At 55.8% G+C, this 21,783-nt stretch overlaps 1 protein-coding gene across 1 annotated transcript; it reads left to right on the top strand.

Annotated features, from left to right (window-relative positions):
- Nucleotides 1-3,901: 3,901 nt before the first annotated feature.
- On the top strand, nt 3,902-21,540 carry pikfyve (phosphoinositide kinase, FYVE finger containing). The gene is given in 44 exon segments (XM_080478064.1): nt 3,902-4,018; nt 6,458-6,620; nt 6,622-6,749; nt 6,829-6,981; nt 7,179-7,198; nt 7,200-7,289; nt 7,587-7,758; nt 7,843-8,050; nt 8,751-8,774; nt 8,976-9,062; nt 9,152-9,308; nt 9,381-9,538; nt 10,073-10,184; nt 10,267-10,414; nt 10,488-10,652; nt 11,653-11,712; nt 11,798-11,927; nt 12,024-12,204; nt 12,334-12,408; nt 12,714-12,821; nt 12,938-13,078; nt 13,198-13,324; nt 13,407-14,104; nt 14,373-14,717; nt 14,983-15,083; nt 15,199-15,270; nt 15,384-15,555; nt 15,642-15,820; nt 15,897-16,010; nt 16,740-16,848; nt 17,077-17,231; nt 17,524-17,626; nt 17,776-17,830; nt 17,916-18,047; nt 18,143-18,263; nt 19,530-19,625; nt 19,715-19,795; nt 19,877-19,953; nt 20,020-20,076; nt 20,154-20,330; nt 20,414-20,517; nt 20,624-21,014; nt 21,099-21,173; nt 21,294-21,540. Coding segments are annotated over 43 exon segments (6,030 nt in total). The 5' UTR covers nt 3,902-4,018; nt 6,458-6,564; the 3' UTR covers nt 21,410-21,540.
- The last annotated feature ends 243 nt before the right edge of the window (nt 21,541-21,783 follow it).

Below are 21,783 nucleotides of genomic sequence, written 5' to 3'. Positions count from 1 at the left end.
GTGTGTGTGTGTGTGTGTGTGTGTGTGTGTGTGTGTGTGTGTGTGTGTGTGTGTGTGTGTGTGTATGTGTGTGTGTGTGTGTGTGTGTGTGTGTGTGTATGTGTGTGTGTGTGTGTGTGTGTGTGTGTGTGTGTGTGTGTGTGTGTGTGTGTGTGTGTGTGTGTGTGTGTGAAGAGGACAGGGACAGAGCTTGCAGTGTTCTGGTTCTCCCGTGCAGAGGAGCTGGTTTCTGTTGTTTGTTGTTGTATGGTCCTGGAGGTTCCAGACATGGTCCTGGAGGTCCAGGAGGAGCTGCTGTGTTCTCAGCAAAACTCCAGCTGGCTGGGGACTGGAGCAGAGAGACTCTCTGAGCCGGACCGGCGCTGCTCTGGGCTCCTGGTCTCCTGGGCCCCTGGACTCCTGGGCTCCTGGGCTCCTGGACTCCTGGGCTCCTGGACTCCTGGACTCCTGGGCTCCTGGACTCCTGGGCTCCTGGGCTCCTGGGCTCCTGGGCCCCTGGACTCCTGGGCTCCTGGGCTCCTGGGCTCCTGGGCTCCTGGACTCCTGGGCTCCTGGGCTCCTGGGCTCCTGGGCTCCTGGACTCCTGGGCTCCTGGACTCCTGGACTCCTGGACTCCTGGACTCCTGGACTCCTGGGCTCCTGGGCTCCTGGGCTCCTGGACTCCTGGGCTCCTGGACTCCTGGACTCCTGGGCTCCTGGACTCCTGGACTCCTGGGCCAACAGGGCCTGTGTGCCGGCGGCCATGATGACAGTTAAAGGAAGTGGCTGTGAGGTGAGCTCCTGTGTGTGGTTAAAGCCCAGCAGGAGGCCCAGCAGGAGGCCCAGCAGGAGGCCCAGCAGGAGGCCCAGCAGGACGCCTCCAGGAGCGCAGGAGCAGGACGCTGCAGCCATTCTTCTACCTCAGCGGGCCAAGAGGCAGGAGGAGGAGAGGACGGAGGAGGAGAGGACGGAGGAGGAGGAGGAGGAGAGGAAGTGGCAGGAGAAGGAGCAGACCAAGGAGAAGATGAAGAGCGAGCTGGAGGAGGAGAGGAGGAGGAGGAGCGAGAAACTGAGGTCAGTAGAACCCCAAACCTTCACACCTGCTAGGACAGGACACACTCTACACCTCCACCCAAACACCATCCTACCTCCACCCAAACTTCTTTTTCTTCTTTCCACAGACTGAAGAAGTTGGAGGATGAGGAGCAGAGGAGGAGGCGTGAGGATGAAGAGGAGAAGGAGCACAGACGAGAACAAGAGCAACAGGAGCGAGAGAAGAGGAGGCAGGAGGAGAAGAGGAGGCAGCTGGAGAGACTCCAGAGGATCAGAGAGGAGGAGCAACGCAGGACAGAAGGTAGGGAAGGAGGGGGACCTCCTCCTGAGACCTCCACCTGAGACCTCCCCCTAAGACCTCCACCTGAGACCGTCCCCTAAGACCTCCTCCTGAGACCTCCCCCTAAGACCTCCTCCTGAGACCTCCACCTGAGACCTCTCCCTGAGACCTCCTCCTGAGACCTCCACCTGAGACCGTCCCCTAAGACCTCCTCCTGAGACCTCCCCCTAAGACCTCCTCCTGAGACCTCTCCCTGAGACCTCCTCCTGAGACCTCCACCTGAGACCTCCTCCTGAGACCTCCTCCTGAGACCTCCACCTGAGACCTCCCCCTAAGACCTCCACCTGAGACCTCCCCCTAAGACCTCCCCCTAAGACCTCCTCCTGAGACCTCCCCATAAGACCTCCCCCTAAGACCTCCCCCTAAGACCTCCTCCTGAGACCTCCCCATAAGACCTCCCCCTAAGACCTCCTCCTGAGACCTCCACCTGAGACCTCCCCCTAAGACCTCCACCTGAGACCTCCCCCTAAGACCTCCCCATAAGACCTCCCCCTAAGACCTCCTCCTGAGACCTCCCCATAAGACCTCCCCCTAAGACCTCCTCCTGAGACCTCCACCTGAGACCGCCCCCTAAGACCTCCCCCTAAGACCTCCTCCTGAGACCTCCACCTGAGACCGCCCCCTAAGACCTCCTCCTGAGACCTCCTCCTGGGACCTCCCCCTAAGACCTCCCCCTGAGACCTCCCCCTAAGACCTCCTCCTGAGACCTCCACCTGAGACCGCCCCCTAAGACCTCCTCCTGAGACCTCCTCCTGGGACCTCTCCCTGAGACCTCCTCCTGAGACCTCCCCCTGAGACCTCCTCCTGAGACCTGCCCCTGAGACCTCCTCCTGAGACCTCCCCCTAAGACCTCCTCCTGAGACCTCCACCTGAGACCTCCTCCTGAGGTTTCGCTCCACCCCTGGTCACAGGGTTTCGCTCCACCCCTGGTCACAGGGTTTCGCTCCACCCCTGGTCACAGGGTTTCGCTCCACCCCTGGTCACTGTGAAAATGTTTGTTTCTTCAGCACAACATCAGCAGCTTCAGCTGGAGGCTGAAAAAAGGAGGGAGGAGGAGAGAAAGATGCTGCAGGACCTGAACGACAGTGAAAAGGAGGAGTACTTCCACCGGAAGGTGCAGGAGGAGTTCAAGAGGAGGAGCGAGGAGGAAAACAAGAACGAGAGGAGGAACAAGGAGGAGGCCAGACAGTGGGCGGAGCTTCCAGCCAGGTAGATATCTCAGCTGAACCCTTTACAACGTGACTGCGTTTCCACGGCGACAGAGTCCTGGCCATTTTCAAAAGATTTACAAAGAGTTGTTTCTGAGCACGGTCGCCGTGGAAACGACCCTAAATGTCTGGCTCTGGTTCTGACCTCCACACAGGCAGGGGGCGCTGTCGCAGCGGCAGTCGGCCTTTAAAGGAGGACTCGTGTCGGAGGCTGAAATTCTGGAGAAGAGTCAGCGTATCTCCAGGCCGTGGGTCTACTCCTACTTCATGCTGGTCCAGATCGACGGCAGGTCTGCTGACGCCTGACGTCAGAGACATGGACACGGGCCGGATCCCCTCCATCATGCAGGAGAACCTCTGACCTGCCGGTAGAACCCCACCACTTCCTGTTCCACCCGTTTGGTCCACCCGTCTACCAGGACCGGACAGTCCATGTCCACCAGGACCGGACGGTCCACCGTCAACCAGGACTAGTTACCCTAACCTGCTGAGGGCCGGTGTTGATCTACTTTATGTGTCTTTATAAAACATATGTGGGTTTTTTCTTCCCCAGCAGCGATTTTAAACTATTGTTCAGCTACTGTTTCAAGTGTTTTTATGTGTAAAAATACTTTACTCTTCATCCTTGGTCACTGAAATGTTACAAATAATACACTTATAAGTGGTCTAACTGGGAGTGGTCTATCTCGGGAGACACCATCACCTCAATAGAACTGGAAAGATCCACGATGCACTTCTGGTCGGGTGCTATGGAACCAGAGCACATCAGCCCAGTTTCAGCTTCACTCCACCTGCTTCCCGTCTCTGTTTTATTGTTTTTAAGGTTTTACTCTTGGTCTCTGAGGTACTAAATGGGTCGGCATCTGATCTTAAACACGTTCATACTCCTGTTTTATCGTTCAGGTCAGGAAGTCAGATGTTTCCTTGATGTTCTAAGGTCCAGACTAAGAACTAGAGGTGACGGTGTCTTTTCCATGGCTGCAGCCCGTCTGTGGACTCGTTTGCATTAGAACCACTCGTCTTTTCAGTCCTTCAAGTGTCGACTCCAGACTCGTTCAGTATGAACTCGCTGGCTTTTAACACTAATTAAGTACTGTAATACTGTCGCTTCGCTTTTACTCAGATTGTTTTATTATTATTATTTACTGTGATTCACTTTGGTCAACCTTGGCTGTTGTTAAATGTGCTTTATGAATAAAGTTGGATTGGAGTGGAGGTGTTGATCGATGTCTCCGGGATCGACCTGGGCTGTGTGCGTGCGTGCGTGTGTGTGTGTGTGTGTGTGTGCGCGCGCGCGCGGCTGTTGATTAGTCGCGCCTGTCGGTGGTTAACGGTCCGTGTTTCCGTGTTTTGTCGGTTTCAGGTTGTTTTGGTTTTGTTGACAGACGCGGAGACTCGCGCAGCGTCGGTGGTGATGTGGAGCTGAAACACCGAGCAGGTAATGAATTAATCACCTCACCTGCCCCGCTCCCCGGATGTTAGCTTCAGCTAGCATTGAGGCTAAAAACACAGTGCGCGTTTCTGTGTTTAATTCATGAATGGAGCCGCTGACCGGAGCCGGACTGCGACCGACGGGACAATTAAAGTGTCGTGGCGGCAGCCAGCGAGTTGACACGACCCAGAAACATCCAGGTGTCTTAAAGTACTGCCCGGATAGTCTGAAAGCTGCGAGCTAACTGGGCTAAGTGCTAACTGGGCTAAGTGCTAACTGGGCTAAGTGCGAGTGTTTTTCCTCCAAAGAGCTGAAGTTCATTTCAAATCGGTGTTAAAGTGTTGAAGCCGGGGTGTGTGACGAGCCCGGGACGGCCCGGTGTTTCGGATTAACTGGTTCCCATGTTAACTGGTGACCCTCTTTTCGTGTCGCTATCGAAACTGCAGATGTTTTAAAAACTGACGGGAATCCTGCCGAACGGAGTTGAACCGCTTTTACATTAAAGTGTCAAAGCGCCGGACTTTTCCTGAGTCTCTGTTCTGTCGGTTTTCTGAAAAGCGTCTGCAGTAACAGGACGCGACAGGAAGTTCACCAGGTATCAGGGGAACCAGTTACCCCGGAACACCGGAGGCTCCGAGGGACCCTTCAGGGGACTGACCCTACCCCGGACCGCCCCCCCGGACCGTGCGGTCTGTTTGGGTCACATGATGGAGATGAGAGGAGGAGGTGGATAAAGGAGGAAGGAGCTGCTCTCCCTCTTTCTCCACACCGGTCATGGCATGCAGAGCTAACCGGACAGCGTGACCTTCTCCTGGCGGTGAGTCGGGGGCGGGTTGTGGGGGGGGGCGCCTTCAGATCCGGTCACGGTGCTGTCCCGAGGTCTGGTGTGTGTGTGTGTGTGTGTGTGTGTGTGTGTGTGTGTGTGTGTGTGTGTGTGTGTGTGTGTGTGTGTGTGTGTGTGTGTGTGTGTGTGTGTGTGTGTGTGTGTGTGTGTGTGTGTGTGTGTGTGTGATGGCACCAAGGAAAGACAGAAGTTACAGAATGTGACTTTAAAAAGTTAAAACTTGAAACTAACACGTGAAACTTTTATGAATGACTGAAAAATCCTAAAGAAAGTTTCCACTGAAGGAGACAAACTGAGGTACAATGTGGAGAACCGTTCAAAGAAATAAAGAACCGTCACGTTTCGCTTTACATGTTCCTCATTTCATGATCTGAGGCAACAAACCAGGAACAAGATGAGCAGCCAGAGAGCAGCGTGTCATCAGCGAAGAGCGAGACCATCCGATGTTCTCCAGACATGAAGACCTGAGGATCTCACGCTGCCTCCTTTAAAAGACGGGACGTTTGTCTCCTCGTGCGAGCCATGTGACAGCTCTCCTGCTTCACGCTTCATTTCTAGTCCAAACATGAATAAATAAATAAGTTGGCGGTGGTCACGGTAGTGTGTGTTCATGGAGACGCATGTTGGGAAATGGACTTCACGTCTACTGCTGGAGCAGTCACGTTCACACACACACACACACATTCACACACTGATGGAGGCGGCCGCCATGCCAGGTGTCTCATGTCTCCACGGGAAACGTTCGTGTGCGGCTCAGTAACAGACTGACGTATCCTCGCCGCCATGACGCCATGATCGCTCCGGCTTCGTGCCGCTCCCTCTGCCACCATCGCAGAGTCACGACCTCTTGCCTTGTCCGAGCGGTTCTGAAGCGTCTGATTGTTTCCTGTTGGGCTGTCAGGTGGGTTCAGTGCGGTTAGCCACACGGCGCCGCGCTTCAGGAGCCTTTTGTTTAAATCTGCTTCCAGAGAGGAGGATTTTGAAAACGACCTGTGGACATGCAGAGACGCTCATTAGCTGAAAAGCATGATGTCATGGCCCCGCCCCTCAACCTATAACCCCGCCTCCTCTGTGATGTCACTGAACAACAGCAACATGGCCGACGACTTCGTTTCATGCTGCGTGTCTTCTTCTGTGGTTCTGATGTATTTCTGTGGCAGTGTTACAGCGCCACCTACAGGCCTGGCACATTGTTTGGAGTATTTTTCATGGTGTTGTGGACACAGATGTTCCCGTGTTCAGGGAACTTTAAGAACGACAGGGAGAAAGAAGACAGCGTTGACGGGAGACTCACATTCAAGTTTCCACTGGGGTGTAACGGTGTGATTAGTCACTGACATAAGTGGTGTCACGTTAACTGATGAACATAGAGTAGTGAGGGAATAACGGCCCTCTTTTCTATCTTGATCATATAAAATGTTAGAACGGCTGTTTGGGGGATTGTGTTTGTCCCGGAGCTCGTACTGGACGTCCAGAGTCTCCAGAGGCAACAGTCAAGTGAAAGATTATATCCTCGTATTACAGTATTATTGCCCTATACTACACCATCATCTGCATACAAGAAAACCTTTCTGCCATTTACTGCACTGTCGTCTGTTTAGGTGGAGAACATTCTTCATCTATTCACTGAGTGGATCTACCATGAAGATGATGATGATGGTGATAATGAAGACGAGCTCTTCTCCTCCTCAGCAGGAGCAGCACTGACATGGCTGCTGACGACAAGACTTCGTCCTCGTCCTCTGCGGACTGGACCACCGAGCCGCCCCACCACCTCCCCCACAAGCCCCTCCCACCTCACCCACTTCAAGCCGCTGACTCCCGAACAGGAGGAGCCACCGCTGCGCTCAGCGTACAGCTCCTTCGTCAGCCTGTTCCGGTTCAACAACAAAGGTAGTGGGGGGGGGGGGGGGGGGGGGGGGGGTTTGGGGGCTGTGGACACTAAACATTGAGTGTGTGTGTGTGTGTGCAGAGGAGGGCCGTACTCCCTCCACCGTGGCGGACAAGCCTGAGGCTCCGCCCCCTTCGCCTCAGCCTCAGAGGAGCTGGTCCGGCAGTCCGTCACACTACGGAGCGACACACCGCAAGCAGGGAGAGCTGCTGAGACGCACATCCACCTCCTCAGGTGACACACACACACACACACACACACACACACACACACACACAACACACACACACACACACACACACACACACACACACACACACACACACACACACACACACACACACACACACAGAACTAGAGCAGGTGCTGGAGTCAGACTTCAGTTCACATTACATGATTTTTGTGTGTGTGTGTGTGTGTGTGTGTGTCAGATGTCAGCAGGAAGTCGGACCCCCCCCCTCAGTAACCACGACCCCCGGACCGCCGTGCAGCTCCGAACAGCCCTGAAGAGACTGAAGGAGATCATGGAGGGGCGGAGTCAGGTAGGTCCAGGCCCAGGTCCATGGGGGCACCTCAGGGTCTGGACGTGGAAGGGGGAAACTCTTTAGGGGTTTAAAAGGACTCTGTGGGGGCGGGGGGGGGGGACCTGATTTGAGTGGAGTCTTGAGAGACCCCCAAGGTCTGTCATGTGCTGCACATGCTCCAGCTCGCTGAACGTATCAGTCCTATTTTATTCATGTTTAGCATGTAGCATGTAGCCTCGCTACTGTCAGCCCCAGAGCTTGTGTTAGCATGTAGTATGTCGCCTCACTACGTAACAGGACCCCGCCCCCCCACAGGACAGCGACCTGAAGCAGTACTGGATGCCGGACTCTCAGTGTAAGCAGTGCTACGACTGTAACGAGAAGTTCACCACGTTCCGCCGCCGCCACCACTGCAGACTTTGTGGTCAGATCTTCTGCAGCCGCTGCTGCAACCAGGAGATCCCCGGCAAGTTCATGGGCTACACAGGTAAGGACCAGGTCCCAGTCCTCAGACCGGTCCCCCAGGTCCAAGACTAACCCCCCCCCCCCCCCCCCCCCCCCGTTCCTCCAGGAGACCTCCGGGCCTGCACCTACTGCAGGAAGCTGGCGCTCAGCTACGCCCACTCGGCCGACTCGGGCTCGCTGGGCGATGACCTGAGCGTGCTGTCCGACTCGCCGCTGGCCGTGTGCGTGCTGGAGCCCAGCGAGCCGCGGACGCCCGTCGGGGGACGCAAGGCCAGCAGGAACATCTTCCTGGAGGAGGACCTCACCTGGCAGAGGTGAACCATTGGCTCTGAGGACCAGGAAGTGGCCTCACGTTCACTCCGAGAAACAACTGAACCTGTAAAGAGTTCCTCTGAGCTCCACTAGGGGCAGTCAGGTTAAATAATACCCATCATTTACCTGTTAGTCACAGTCAGGGAGGAAGTGATCCAGTCAGGGAGGAAGTGATCCAGTCAGGGAGGAAGTGATCCAGTCAGGGAGGAAGTGATCCAGTCAGGGAGGAAGTGATCCAGTCAGGGAGGAAGTGATCCAGTCAGAGATGAGAGCAAATATTCGCTAAACGTTAAAAATCTACTTAAAGTGTGAAAATCCTCTGATTCTTACTGCTGCTTCTGATCTCAAAGAAATCCTGTCTCTCTCTTTCTGTTCTTTCTGCCTCTCTCTCTCTGTCTGTCTCTGTCTCTCTCTCTCTCTCTCTCTCTCTCTTTTGTCTCTCTGTCTCTCTCTCTCTCTTTGTCTCTCTGTCTCTCTCTCTCTGTCTCTCTCTGTCTCTCTATCTCTCTCTGTCTGTCTCTCTCTGTCTCTCTCTCTGTCTCTGTCTCTCTATCTCTCTTTGTCTCTCTGTCTCTCTCTCTCTCTCTCTCTCTCTCTCTCTCTCTCTCTCTCTCTCTCTCTCTCTCTCTCTGTCTCTCTCTCTCTGTCTCTCTCTCTCTCTCTCTCTCTCTCTCTCTGTCTCTCTCTCTTTGTCTCTCTCAGAGCTTCCATTGGGATGAGAAAGAAGTGAGTCTGTTTTCTTCTTCTCTTGATGTTGATGAAACTTTGAGACAGCCTGACTGTGTGTGTGTGTGTGTGTGTGTGTGTGTGTGTGTGTGTGTGTGTGTGTGTGTGTGTGTGTGTGTGTGTGTGTGTGTGTGTGTGTGTGTGTGTGTGTGTGTGTGTGTGTGTGTGTGTGTGTGTGTGTGTGTGTGTGTGTGAGCGCAGCATGATCCACCAGGACTCTCAGAGTGTCCTCAGCTCTCGTCTGTCCACCCTCCCAGAGGACGTTGGAAAGTCTCCATCCAGGAAGAGGTGAGTGAAGCTCTGGACTGTCTGATTATACTGGGGGGGTCGCTCTCTCTCTCTCTCTCTCTTAAGATATCTCACTCCCCCACTCCCAGGTCTGCCAGTGTGACCACCTTGTCCCTGGACCGGTCTGGGTCCTCCCTGGTTCCGTCCTATGACAGTTCAGTCAGCCCCCCTCCCAGCAGAGCCGGGACTGGGACCAAGACCGGCTCCAAGCTGGACCACAGTGAGGAGGAGAGGAAGATCCTGCTGGTCCGTTTTTCTGCCCCAAGTCCCAGGACCAGCTCCGTCCAGAGACCTGACCGTGTCCCTGTCTCCCGGCAGGACTCGTCCCAGCTGAAGGAGCTCTGGAAGAAGATCTGCCACCACAACACGGGGATGGAGTTCCAGGACCACCGCTACTGGCTGAGGACCCACCCCAACTGCATTGTGGGAAAGGAGCTGGTCAACTGGCTGCTGAGGAACGGGACCATCTCCACCAGGTAGTCCCTCACTGCTGGGGTCCTGCAGAACCCGCTCACGGTCCCGGTCACAGTCCCGGGTCACAGTCCCGGGTCAGAACCTGCTACCAGGACCATCAGGTGGACCTGTAACGAGGTCTGTTGCACCTGTTTCTCATTGTGTCACTTTGATCTGTAACATCTGGACTGAACAGGTCCAGTTTACTGACTCCGTCAGCTCCTGAAGGACCTGGGTGGAGGTGGAGTTCAGACTGTGGCACCCCCTGCTGGTGTTGAGGGTGGAGTTCAGACCCAGCGCCCCCTGCTGGTGTTGAGGGTGGAGTTCAGACCCAGCGCCCCCTGCTGGTGTTGGGGGTGGAGTTCAGACTGTGGCACCCCCTGCTGGTGTTGAGGGTGGAGTTCAGACTGTGGCACCCCCTGCTGGTGTTGAGGGTGGAGTTCAGACTGTAGCGCCCCCTACTGGTGTTGAGGGTGGTGTTCAGACTGTAGCGCCCCCTACTGGTGTTGAGGATGGAGCGCCCCCTGCTGACGGCACGCCCTCTGTCTGACCTGCAGGGCTCAGGCCATCGCCATCGGCCAGGCACTGGTGGACGGTCGCTGGCTGGACTGCGTCACTCACCACGACCAGCTGTTCCGGGACGAGTACGCCCTGTACCGCCCCCTGCAGGTGAGAGGCTGCACCACACCCACAAAGCCCCCCCGCCCCCCCCCCCCCCCCATCCTTTATACGGCACTGCGGTTCTCCACAGAACACGGAGTTCTCGGAGACGCCGTCCCCGGACAGCGACAGCGTCAACTCCCTGGAGGGCCACTCAGAACCGTCCTGGTTCAAAGACATCAAGTTCGATGACAGTGACTCAGAGCAGCTGGCCGAGGAAGGGGACTACAACGTACCCAGTAAGTGGTCCAGCACGGTCCAGCACGGTCCAGCACAGTCTCACAGTGTGTGTGTGTGTGTGTGTGTGTGCAGGCTCGTCCAGTCCCAGTAAGAGGACGTCAGTCAGCAGCTTCCAGTCCACGGTGGACAGCGACTCGGCCTCTTCCATTAACCTCAACATGGAGCAGAACAACGTCAACTTTCACATCAAGAAGCAGTCCAAGTATCCACACGTCCCCCCGACGGGCGAGCAGAAAGGTACCCCCGCCCACTGAGCGGTAGCCCCGCCCACAGACAGGTTGCCTCGCCGACAGCCTGCAGAGGGGTGACCCCGCCCCCAAGAGATAGTCCCGCCCACCTAGAGGTAGCCCCCGCCCACAGGGGAGCAGGTTGGGGCCGGTGACATAACAGATGGAAGCATCTGGGTTGATTGATGAGGACTGTTGAGACTCAGTTCTGGCTGTGACTGCGGAGAACTGTTGTTGGGTATTTTCATTGAGGAACCATGAGGTGGGAGCGTGTGAACATTAGGAGTTTGTTTTGGGGATGGGTTGTGGCGTGGGCGTGGCCGGCGTGGGCGTGGCCGGCGGGGGCGTGGCCAGCGGGGGCGGGGTCGGTTTGGGCGTGGCCGGCGGGGGCGGGGCCGGCGGGGGCAGCGTGGCCGGTGTCGGTGTGGGCGTGGCCGGCGTGGGCGGGGCCACCATGAGCATCTCCGTGTGATTTGCCACATAACAGACAGAACCCATCCATCATCAGTACTGACAGTACTTAACAACCTCCTGGGTGTGTAGTGAGGTACCCAGTACACCCCGGGTCTCTGGTACACATTATTTCATCTGCATGGTGGCAGAACTTACCACTTCCTGCCCGGCGGGGTATTTCAACGGTCTGACTGCTCAGTCCACTGTGTGGACAGGTGCAATGGTATGATTGGTTTTATTTTAGGTGTGTGCATTTCTATCATTCCAATATTTGAGTGATGTTAATTTGGCTTTTTGGTTCAGTCCAGCCTGTCCTGATTGGCCCGATCCAGGGTGGGCAGGGCTTATTTAAGGAGCGCTTCATTCTGTGTCAGAGAGGACAGTGAGGACAGTGTCAGTCGGCTGGAGGTGAAGGTTTTTTGGGAACTTCTGTAAGAAGAACATTTTAATTTAAAAGTAATTTAATGTTTGAAAAATGCCGACCTCATCCTTTCCACTGTCAGGTAGAACACTTCCTCTGGTCCCTCTGGCTTCCCTCCGTTCTGTGTCTCCTGCAGAGTTCCTGGTGTCGGAGGACGGAGGACAGAATATCGTCATCAGTGACGCCTTCATCAAAGGTAGGAGACGAGTCCTCTGCTCCTGAGACCGATGAAGACGAGTCCTCTGCTCCTGAGACTGATGAAGACTGTGGTCCTCCTGCAGAGTCCCTGTTTAACCGTCGGGTGGAGGAGAAGGCCACGGAGATGCTCTTCACCCCTCTGGGCTGGCACCACAGCTCTCTGGAGCAGCTGAGGGAGGAGAACGGAGAGAAGGCCGCCATGGAGAGGCTGCTGTCAGTACCTGCTGCTACACCCACTGCACAGCATGTGGAGAACCCTGAACCCTGAACCCTGAACCCTGAACCCTGAACCCTCCCCTCTGCCCTCAGCTCGGCCAACCACAGCCACATGATGGCGCTGCTGCAGCAGCTGCTGTACAGTGAGTCTCTGTCTCTGTCCTGGAGGGACGTCATCGTCCCCGTGGTCAGGCAGGTGGTGCAGACAGTCCGACCCGACGTCCGTAACCATGACGACGACATGGACATCCGGCAACTGGTCCACATCAAGAAGGTAGGGAGGGACGGGGGAGGGACGGGGGAGGGACGGGGGAGGGGGGGCACCTGGACACAGTCCATCAGCTGTGTGTGTGTGTGTGTGTGTGTGTGTGTGTGTGTGTGTGTGTGTGTGTGTGTGTTTCAGATCTGTGGAGGCAGGAAGTTCGACTCCACCGTGGTGAACGGTTTCATCTGCACCAAGAACATCGCACACAAGAAGGTGAAGGTTCTTCTCCTCTGTTACCGTGTGTGTGTGTGTGTGTGTGTGTGTGTGTGTGTGTGTGTGTGTGTGTGTGTGTGTGTGTGTGTGTGTGTGTGTGTGTGTGTGTGTGTGTGTGTGTGTGTGTGTGTGTGTGTGTGTGTGTGTGTGTGTGTGTGTGTGTGTGTGTGTGTGTGTGTGTGTGTGTGTGTGTGTGTGTGTGTGTGTGTGTGTGTGTGTGTGTGTGTGTGTGTGTGTGTGTGTGTGTGTGTGTGTGTGTGTGTGTGTGTGTGAGAAACACAATGACATGGAGCTTCTGGTTCCAGATGAACTCGTACATCAAGAATCCTAAAGTTCTTCTTCTGAAGTGTTCCATCGAGTATCTGTACCGAGAGGAGACCAAGTTCACCTGCATCGACCCCATCGTGCTGCAGGTGAGGAGGTGGAGAACTCCAGGAGAACTCCAGGAGGACTCCAGGAGGACTCCAGGAGAACTCCACAGCCTCCTGAGAAAGCCTCTTCATCCTGGGTTTGACCTCTTCTCCTACAGGAGCACGAGTTCCTGAAAAACTACGTCCAGCGCATCGCAGATGTTCGTCCCAACCTGGTTCTGGTGGAGAAGACGGTGTCTCGGATTGCTCAGGAGATGCTGCTGGAGCACGGCATCACGCTGGTCATCAACGTCAAACCGGTACGCCTGACCAGGACTCTGGAGACCTCCTGAAGGTCCACCCTGACCCTCTGCTGGGTCCAGGACTCTGGAGACCTCCTGAAGGTCCACCCTGACCTTCTGACCCTCTGTCTGTGCAGCAAGTCCTGGACCGGGTGAGCAGAGTGACTCAAGGAGACCTCGTGATGTCTATGGACCAGCTGCTCACCAAACCACGACTGGGAACCTGCCACAAGTTCTACATGCAGCCCTTCACTCTGGCCAGCAGTGAGTAGACCTCGTCTCTTCTCCTCATCTTCATCTTCATCTCATTATCTTCTCATCATGTTCTCTGATGTTCTCCTGGCAGACGAGGTGAAGACGCTGATGTTCTTCGAGGGCTGTCCTCCTCACCTGGGCTGTTCCATCAAGCTGCGCGGAGCGTCGGAGTACGAGTTGTCCCGGGTGAAGGAGATCATCATGCTGATGGTGTGCGTGGCGTACCACTCCCAGCTGGAGATCTCCTTCCTGATGGACGAGTTCGCCATGCCGCCCAGCCTGCCTCAGAGCGCCTCCTTCCCCTGCCTGCTGGAGGCCAGCACGCAGGAGGAGAACCAGGAGGAGGAGAACCAGGACTCTGCTCTGGGTGGAGCTCCTGAGGGTGGAGACCTCCCCTTGGAGTCTCCTTCCAGACCTGGACGCTCCCTGGAAGACAAGCCAGACTCCTCCCTCCAGGAGGAGACCAAGACCTTCTCCCCATTCTCCAGCCCTCCTCTGGTTCCTCCTCCGTTCCTCCTGGAGGAGGACCATGAGACCCTGACCCGGGGGTCTTCTGGGTCGGAGACGCCCCCGCAGGCGTTTCGGGACCCCCTGCAGGACGACTCGGGGCTGTTCGTGGCGGAGGAGGTGACCTCCTCGGATGACCGGCTGCGGACCTTCTCCCTGACCTTCAAACAGGAGCTAAAGGACCTCATCCTCTGCATCTCGCCCTTCATCACCTTCAAGGAACCCTTCCTCCTCACCGGACCAGGCCTGGGCTGCCCCAGCAGGGACTACTTCCCCGAGCAGGTACCACGTTCTAGTACTGCTGCTGCTTCTAGTATAGAATCAGGTACTGTAGAATCAGGTACCGTAGAACCACATACTGTAGAACCTGGCTCTCAGGATGCTGGGTCATCTAAAGTTCATGAACCAGAGGGTTTTCAGGATGTACTTTGGTACTGGTTGTGAAACTGAGAACCCATCAATTGGTTGTTTCTGACCAAGCCGGGCGGTTGGAACCAGAACCGGTGGGACTCCTGAAACCTCACAGCCTGGTTCCCCTCCTGTCCTGCAGGTCTACCTCTCGCCCCTCCTCAACAAGGACCTGAAGGAGGTGGACGCTCGCCGGAAGAAGCAGCTCCTGAAGGACTCCTCGGCGCTGGCCATGCAGACCAACGGTGGCCCCCCCTCCAGGCCCGTCCAGGTTCTGCCCAGTCACAGTCTGACCGGCACTCGCATGGTGGAGCAGCTTCACAGCAGCCAGGACCTGGCCCAGATGCTGGCGGACTACCGGGCCCAGGGGGGCCGTGTCCGGCAGAGGGAGGCCGTGGACCCCTTCAGCTCCGGCAGGGTTCCGGTGAAAACCGACGGCGAGGAGGAGAAAACCGGCAAGATCAGCGACATGAGCTGGGCGCCCAAGGTCAGTCTGACTCCAACATCTACACCCAGAAGGTTCCACAGCTTCTCCACCCTGTTCAGTCCAAACAGACTCAATTCACTCGTCTCTCTGGACAGTCTGGACCCTTCCTCTGCAGAACCTCTCAGGACCTTCACAGAGTTCCTGAAGCTTCAGTCAGATGAAGATGCACTTTATTTTCCAGGAACTGAGTCGAGAAGCTGAAGCTTGTTTCTGATTTGCACTGTGTACGTGGATGAAACTGACCCCCCCCCCCCCCCCCCTGCAGCTGGACTGTTTAAACCCGGTCAACCATCAGAGGCTGTGCGTTCTCTTCAGCAGTTCCTCCGTTCAGTCCAACAACGCTCCCAACCACTGTGTCAGCCCCTGGTGAGCTCACACACCTGAAGGTCCTTCACACACCTGAAGGTCCTTCACACACCTGAAGTGCCCCCCCCCCCCCCCCCCCCCCCCCCCATCACACTTTGATCTTTGTCTCCTGCAGGATTGTCACCATGGAGTTTTACGGGAAGAATGACCTCTCGCTGGGCGTCTTCCTGGAGCGCTACTGCTTCAGGTACCCCCCCACCCTGCCACCCCCCCACCCTCCCACCCCCCCCACCCCCTCCCACCCCGGGGCATGTCGGGGCATTAAAGCAGCTGGGAGATGTGTGTCTGTATCCCCTCCAGGCCATCCTACCAGTGTCCCAGCGTCTTCTGTGAGACGCCCATGGTACACCACGTGCGGCGCTTCGTTCACGGCAGTGGCTGCGTGCAGATCGTCCTGAAGGAGCTGGACTCGCCCGTCCCAGGGTACCAGCACACCATCCTCAACTACTCCTGGTGCCGCGTGTGCAAGCAGGCCAGTCTCACACACACACACACACACACACACACAAACGCAACATGCCATCTCCATTAACGAGCAGTTCTTCCTCCTGCCTGCAGGTGACGCCGGTGGTCCCTCTGTCCAACGACTCCTGGTCCATGTCTTTTGCCAAATACCTGGAGCTGCGGTTCTACGGGCACCAGTACACCCGGCGGGCCAACGCAGAGCCCTGCGGTCACTCCATCCACAAGGACTACCACCAGTACTTCTCCTACAACCAGATGGTGGCTTCCTTCAGGTCCTCATCCTCCACCCGCCTTCACTAACCGACCCAGAGGCAGGTGGAAGTAACGCGCTCCTCTTTCTCTCTGCAGCTACACGTCGGTGAGGCTGCTGGAGATCTGTCTTCCTCGCCCCAAGATCTTCATCAGGAACCTGGGACCCTCCAAAACCCTCCTGCAGCAGGACCTCAAGGACTTCTCCCAGAAGTAATCCTTCTTCTCACTGACTGTCTGCGAGGCGTTCAGGGAACATCAGTGAAGTCAGTGAGGCATTCAGGGAACATCAGTGACCTGCATGATGGTCTGTGAGGCGTTCAGTTAACTTCAGTGAAGTCTGTGAGGCGTTCAGGGAACATCAGTGACCTGCGTGATGGTCTGTGAGGCGTTCAGGGAACTTCAGTGACGGTCTGATTTTTCTGTGAGGCGTTCAGGGAACATCAGTGAAGTCTGTGAGGCGTTCAGGGAACATCAGTGAAGTCAGTGAGGCGTTCAGGGAACATCGGTGACCTGCATGATGGTCTGTGAGGCGTTCAGGGAACTTCAGTGACTGTCTGATTTTTCTGTGAGGCGTTCAGGGAGCATCAGTGAAGTCTGCGAGGCGTTCAGGGAACATCGGTGACCTGCATGATGGTCTGTGAGGCGTTCAGGGAACTTCAGTGAAGTCTGTGAGGCGTTCTGGGAACATCAGTGACCTGCGTGATGGTCTGTGAGGCGTTCAGGGAACTTCAGTGACGGTCTGATTTTTCTGTGAGGCGTTCAGGGAGCATCAGTGAAGTCTGCGAGGCGTTCAGGGAACATCAGTGACCTGCGTGATGGTCTGTGAGGCGTTCAGGGAACATCAGTGTCCTTTGTGATGGTCTGCGAGGCATTCAGGGAACATCAGTGACTGTCTGTGAGGCGTTCAGGGAACAGACTGATGTGTTTGGTTCTTCTCAGAGTGACTCAGGTCTACCTGAACATCGACGACCGTCTCACCTCCCTGAAGACCGACACCTTCAGTAAGACTCGCGAGGAGAAGATGGAGGATCTGTTCGCCCAGAAAGACGTATGCTCCTCTTCCTTCTCCTCTTCCTCATCTTCCTCCTGCGCCTCTTCCTCCTCCGTCACGACGCCTTCTGTGTGTGTGTGTGTGTGTGTGTGTGTGTGTGTGTGTGTGTGTGTGTGTGTGTGTGTGTGTGTGTGTGTGTGTGTGTGTGTGTGTGTGTGTGTGTGTGTGTGTGTGTGTGTGTGTGTGTGTGTGTGTGTGTGTGTGTGTGTGTGTGTGTGTGTGTAGATGGAGGAGGCGGAGCTTAGGAGCTGGATGGAGAAGCTGCAGGTGCGTCTCCAGTCTTGTGGTCTGGATTCTCCTCAGCAGCTGCAGGTCGTCCTCGAGTCGCTGGTGATGAGGAAACAGAGTCTGTGTGAGACACTGCAGTCCTGGAACAGCAGGTAGAACCTCCACAGCAAGAACCACATGCAGGTAGAACCTCCACAGCTAGAACCTCCACAGCAAGAACCACCTCAGGTAGAACCTCCACAGCAAGAACCACCTCAGGTAGAACCTCCACAGCAAGAACCACATGTAGGTAGAACCATATGCAGGTAGAACCACCTCAGGTAGAACCATCTCTGATAGAACCTCAGCAGGTAGAACTACTGCTGGTAGAACCATATGCAGGTAGAGGAGTCCTGACTCAAGAAACTAGACCAGGATCTGGACTCATGTGTGGTTCTGTCCCAGACTTCAGGACTTGTTCCAGCAGGAAAAGGGCAGGAAGCGTCTGTCGGTTCCTCCGAGTCCGGGCCGACACAGACCGGCTACCAACACCACCGAGGACAGCAAGGTCAGTGATCTGGTCTCTCTGGTTGTGGTTCTGGTTCTGCTCCAGCTCAGACCATCAGCCAGGTGGAATCGAACCTGATCCAGATCAGTATCATCCAATGTGTTCCAGTACTTCAGACTGATGAGAGTCTGGACTCTTTGTCTTAACAGAACCTGGACTCTTCTCCTCGGAACCCCTCACCCGTGGTCCTCAACGGGGACAAAGGTACTGGAGCAGAGGACAGTGGTGGATCAGTGTGTCCTGTATATTTGTAGACCTGGACCCTCACCTCATCCTGTCCCTCCCTCAGAGGACCGGCCCCTCAGCACGCTGCCCTCCACCTCCTCCTCCACCCTGCTGCCGTCACCAGGAGACCCTGGAGGAGACCCGACCACGCCCGGACCCCCCTTCACTGAGCAGGACTCGGTCAGCATCCCTGAAGGTCAGTCCCACTTCCTGTTACCACTGCAAGATCACTTCCTGTCTGTGATTAGCTCACTTCCTGTGTCTCTGATGACCTCACTTCCTGTCCCCCAGACGTCTTTGACGGCCATCTGCTGGGCTCCACCGACAGTCAGGTGAAGGAGAAGTCCACCATGAAGGCCATCCTGGCCAACTTCCTCCCTGGAAACAGCTACAGCCCCATTCCACTGCCTTTGTAAGTCGCAGCAAGAGAACAGCTGCAGAGCAGCAAGAGAGCAGCAGGAAAGCAGCTGCAGAGCAGCTGTAATAAACTTTGATTCCACAGCGCAGTGTGTGCTGGTATGGTACAATACGGTATGGTACAATACGGTATGGTACGGTACGGTACAGTACGGTATGGTACGGTATGGTACAGTACGGTTTGGTACGGTACAGTACGGTATGGTACAGTACGGTTTGGTACGGTACGGTATGGTACAGTACGGTATGGTACGGTATGGTACAGTACGGTATGGTACGGTACAGTACGGTATGGTACAGTACGGTATGGTACGGTACGGTACAGTACGGTATGGTACAGTACGGTTTGGTACAGTACGGTATGGTATGGTACAGTACGGTATGGTACAGTACGGTATGGTACGGTACGGTACAGTACGGTTTGGTACAGTACGGTATGGTACAGTACGGTATGGTACGGTATGGTATGGTATGGTATGGTGAGTTTCTTGGAAAGTCTCATGCAAAGAAAACTGCAGTAGAGATGATTTACCACCGGTTCCATGTAAAATATATAAATAATAGATTTTATATTGCTGATTTTGTTATCATACATACGTTATGGCTGTAAATACTCTGGAGCTCCACCCACCTCCTCCTCCTGACCTGCGGAGCTGCAGCTCAGGAGGCGGGCCTAAGCTCGGGAGGCGGGGCTGCAGCTCAGGAGGCGGGGCCTCAGCTCAGGGGGTGGGGCCTAAGCTCAGGAGGCGGGGCCTCAGCTCAGGAGGCGTGAGCCTGTGACACAGTGAAAACGTTCTCATTGTGAACAGCAGCGTCCAACTCCTGCTGAAGGTCTGCACCTCGTCGGAACCCCAGGGGGCAGTGTAGCACTCGGAGCAGTTTGGGGTTCAGTGTCTTGCTCAAGGACACTTCGGCAGGTGGACAGGTGGTTGGGTACAGTACTTTAGGTACTAGCCACACCTTTTGTTTGTGGAAAAGCAGGAAAACCTGAACCGTACCATACTGGTGCATACTGCGAGGTGGAAACGAGGCCATAGAAGTTCCTCAATGGGTTCCTCTAGAGGTTCTTCTGGTTCCTCTAGAGGTTCTTCTGGTTCCTCTAGAGGTTCTTCTGGTTCCTCTAGAGGTTCTTCTGGTTCCTCTAGAGGTTCTTCTGGTTCCTCCAGAGGTTCTTCTGGTTCCTCTAGAGGTTCTTCTGGTTCCTCTAGAGGTTCTTCTGGTTCCTCCAGAGGTTCCCTTCATACTGTTGATGTGTTGCCAGTGATCCAGACAAACACTACCTGATGTACGAACACGAGCGAGTTCCCATTGCTGTGTGTGAGCGTGAGCCCAGCTCCATCATCGCCTTCGCTCTCAGGTGAGACTCCTCCTCCTCTTCTTCCTCCTCTTCCTCTTCCTCCTCCTCCTCCTCCAGCACCTCCCCACCTGACCTCCATGTCTCCTCAGCTGTAAGGAGTATAAGACGGCGCTGGACGATCTGTGTCAGGTGACGAGTTCTGGAGGAGACGAAGCTCCGCCGGTCTTCAAGTAAAGTTCTACTGATGGTTCCACCAGGCTCTTTTGCTGCCCCCTGGTGGACTCATGATGTTTGTGTTTGCTCCTCTGCAGTTCTGACAGTCGGCTGAAGAGCAGCCCGGCCCGACCCGGCGAGGCGGCGGCGCCGGGGCGCAGCGAGGCGGAACCCAGTGAGTGTCCAGGTCTGAAGGTCAGAGTGTGTGTCCAGCAGTCTCACCGTGTCTCCGTGTCTGTAGACGCTGAGTCAGCAGACAGGCAGAGGAAGCAGACCCTGAACCCGCACGTGGAGCTGCGTGAGTCGTCCGGTTCTCCAGAACCTTCTGTTTCTGATGTTCCTGTCCTGCAGTGTTACCATCTCCTCGTCCCGCAGAGTTCTCCGACGCCAACGCCAAGTTCTACTGCCGGGTCTACTATGCCGAGGAGTTCCAGCGCATGCGGGACGAGGTGATGGAGAGCAGCCAGGACGACTTTGTCCGCTCGCTGTCGCACTGCGTCAACTGGCAGGCCCGCGGCGGGAAGTCCGGCGCCGTCTTCTATGCTACCGAAGGTCTGGGTCACCACAAACCAGGACCAGGACCAGACCCGCTCTGAACCAGGACCTGGTCTAACCTGCTTCCTGTCCTCCTGCAGACGACCGGTTCATCCTGAAGCAGATGCCCCGGCTGGAGGTCCAGTCCTTCCTGGACTTTGCTCCTCATTATTTCACCTACATCACCGGAGCTGTGCAGCAGAAGGTACGTGGACCCCCCAGACCCTGAACCCCCCCAGAGGTGACGGGGGGGACAACACAGTGAAGAGTCCAGCAGCAGGTCTCCACTAATCGCCATGTTTGATCGTCAGCGTCCGACGGCGCTGGCCAAGATTCTGGGCGTTTACCGAATCGGCTACAAGAACTCTCAGAACAACACGGAGAAGAAGCTGGACCTGCTGGTGATGGAGAACCTCTTCTATGGGCGGAAAATGGCTCAGGTGTTCGACCTGAAGGGTTCCCTGAGGAACCGCAACGTGAAGACGGACTCGGGGAAGGAGAGCTGCGAGGTGGTGCTGCTGGACGAGAACCTGCTGAAGCTGATCCACGACAACCCGCTCTACATCCGGTCCCACTGCAAGGCCATCTTGAGGGCCGCCATCCACAGCGACGCCTACTTCCTGTCCAGCCACCTCATCATAGACTACTCCCTGCTGGTCGGCCGCGACGACGCCACCGACCAGCTGGTGGTCGGCATCATCGGTACGGCCGGGGAAGGGGTGGGGGGGAGTCTGGGTCTGGGTCTGGGTCTGGGTCTGGGTCTGACGGTCCTCTCTCTCTCTGTAGACTACATCAGGACCTTCACCTGGGACAAGAAGCTGGAGATGGTAGTGAAGTCCACCGGAATCCTCGGAGGTCAAGGTGAGGATTTTAGCTCCATATCAAGTGTTTAGACGTACCAGGTACCTGGTGGTCCTGGTACCTGGTGGTCCTGGTACCTGGCTGAGCTCAGATCTAGACTGACTTCCTGTGTGTTTGCAGGTAAGATGCCCACCGTGGTTTCTCCGGAGTTGTACCGCGCTCGTTTCTGCGAGGCCATGGACAAATACTTCCTGATGGTTCCGGATCACTGGACTGGACTCGGGACCAACTGTTGACACGAGGACCCGGACCAGTTCCTGCCGAGTCATTCCCACAGAATTCTCCTCCTGTGCTTTCACTTTGGTGTAACTTCCTGTTTGTACATGTACAAAGATAGTGGATCTATTAAAGCTTGTTGACCACTTCCTGTGTGCGTGTTGACCACTTCCTGTGTGCGTGTTGACCACTTCCTGTGTGCGTGTTGACCACTTCCTGTGTGTGTGTGTTGACCACTTCCTGTGTGTGTGCGTGTGTTGACCACTTCCTCTGTGTGTGTGTGTGTTGACCACTTCCTGTGTGCGTGTTGACCACTTCCTGTGTGTGTGCGTGTGTTGACCACTTCCTGTGTGTGTGTTGACCACTTCCTGTGTGCGTGTTGACCACTTCCTGT

The sequence above is a fragment of the Lipophrys pholis genome, assembly GCF_963383615.2.
Source record: "Lipophrys pholis genome assembly, chromosome: 13".
Classification (NCBI taxonomy): Eukaryota; Metazoa; Chordata; class Actinopteri; order Blenniiformes; family Blenniidae; genus Lipophrys; species Lipophrys pholis.
The sequence above is the reverse complement of the archived record's forward strand: the minus strand, read 5'-3'. Positions and strand labels throughout refer to the sequence as shown.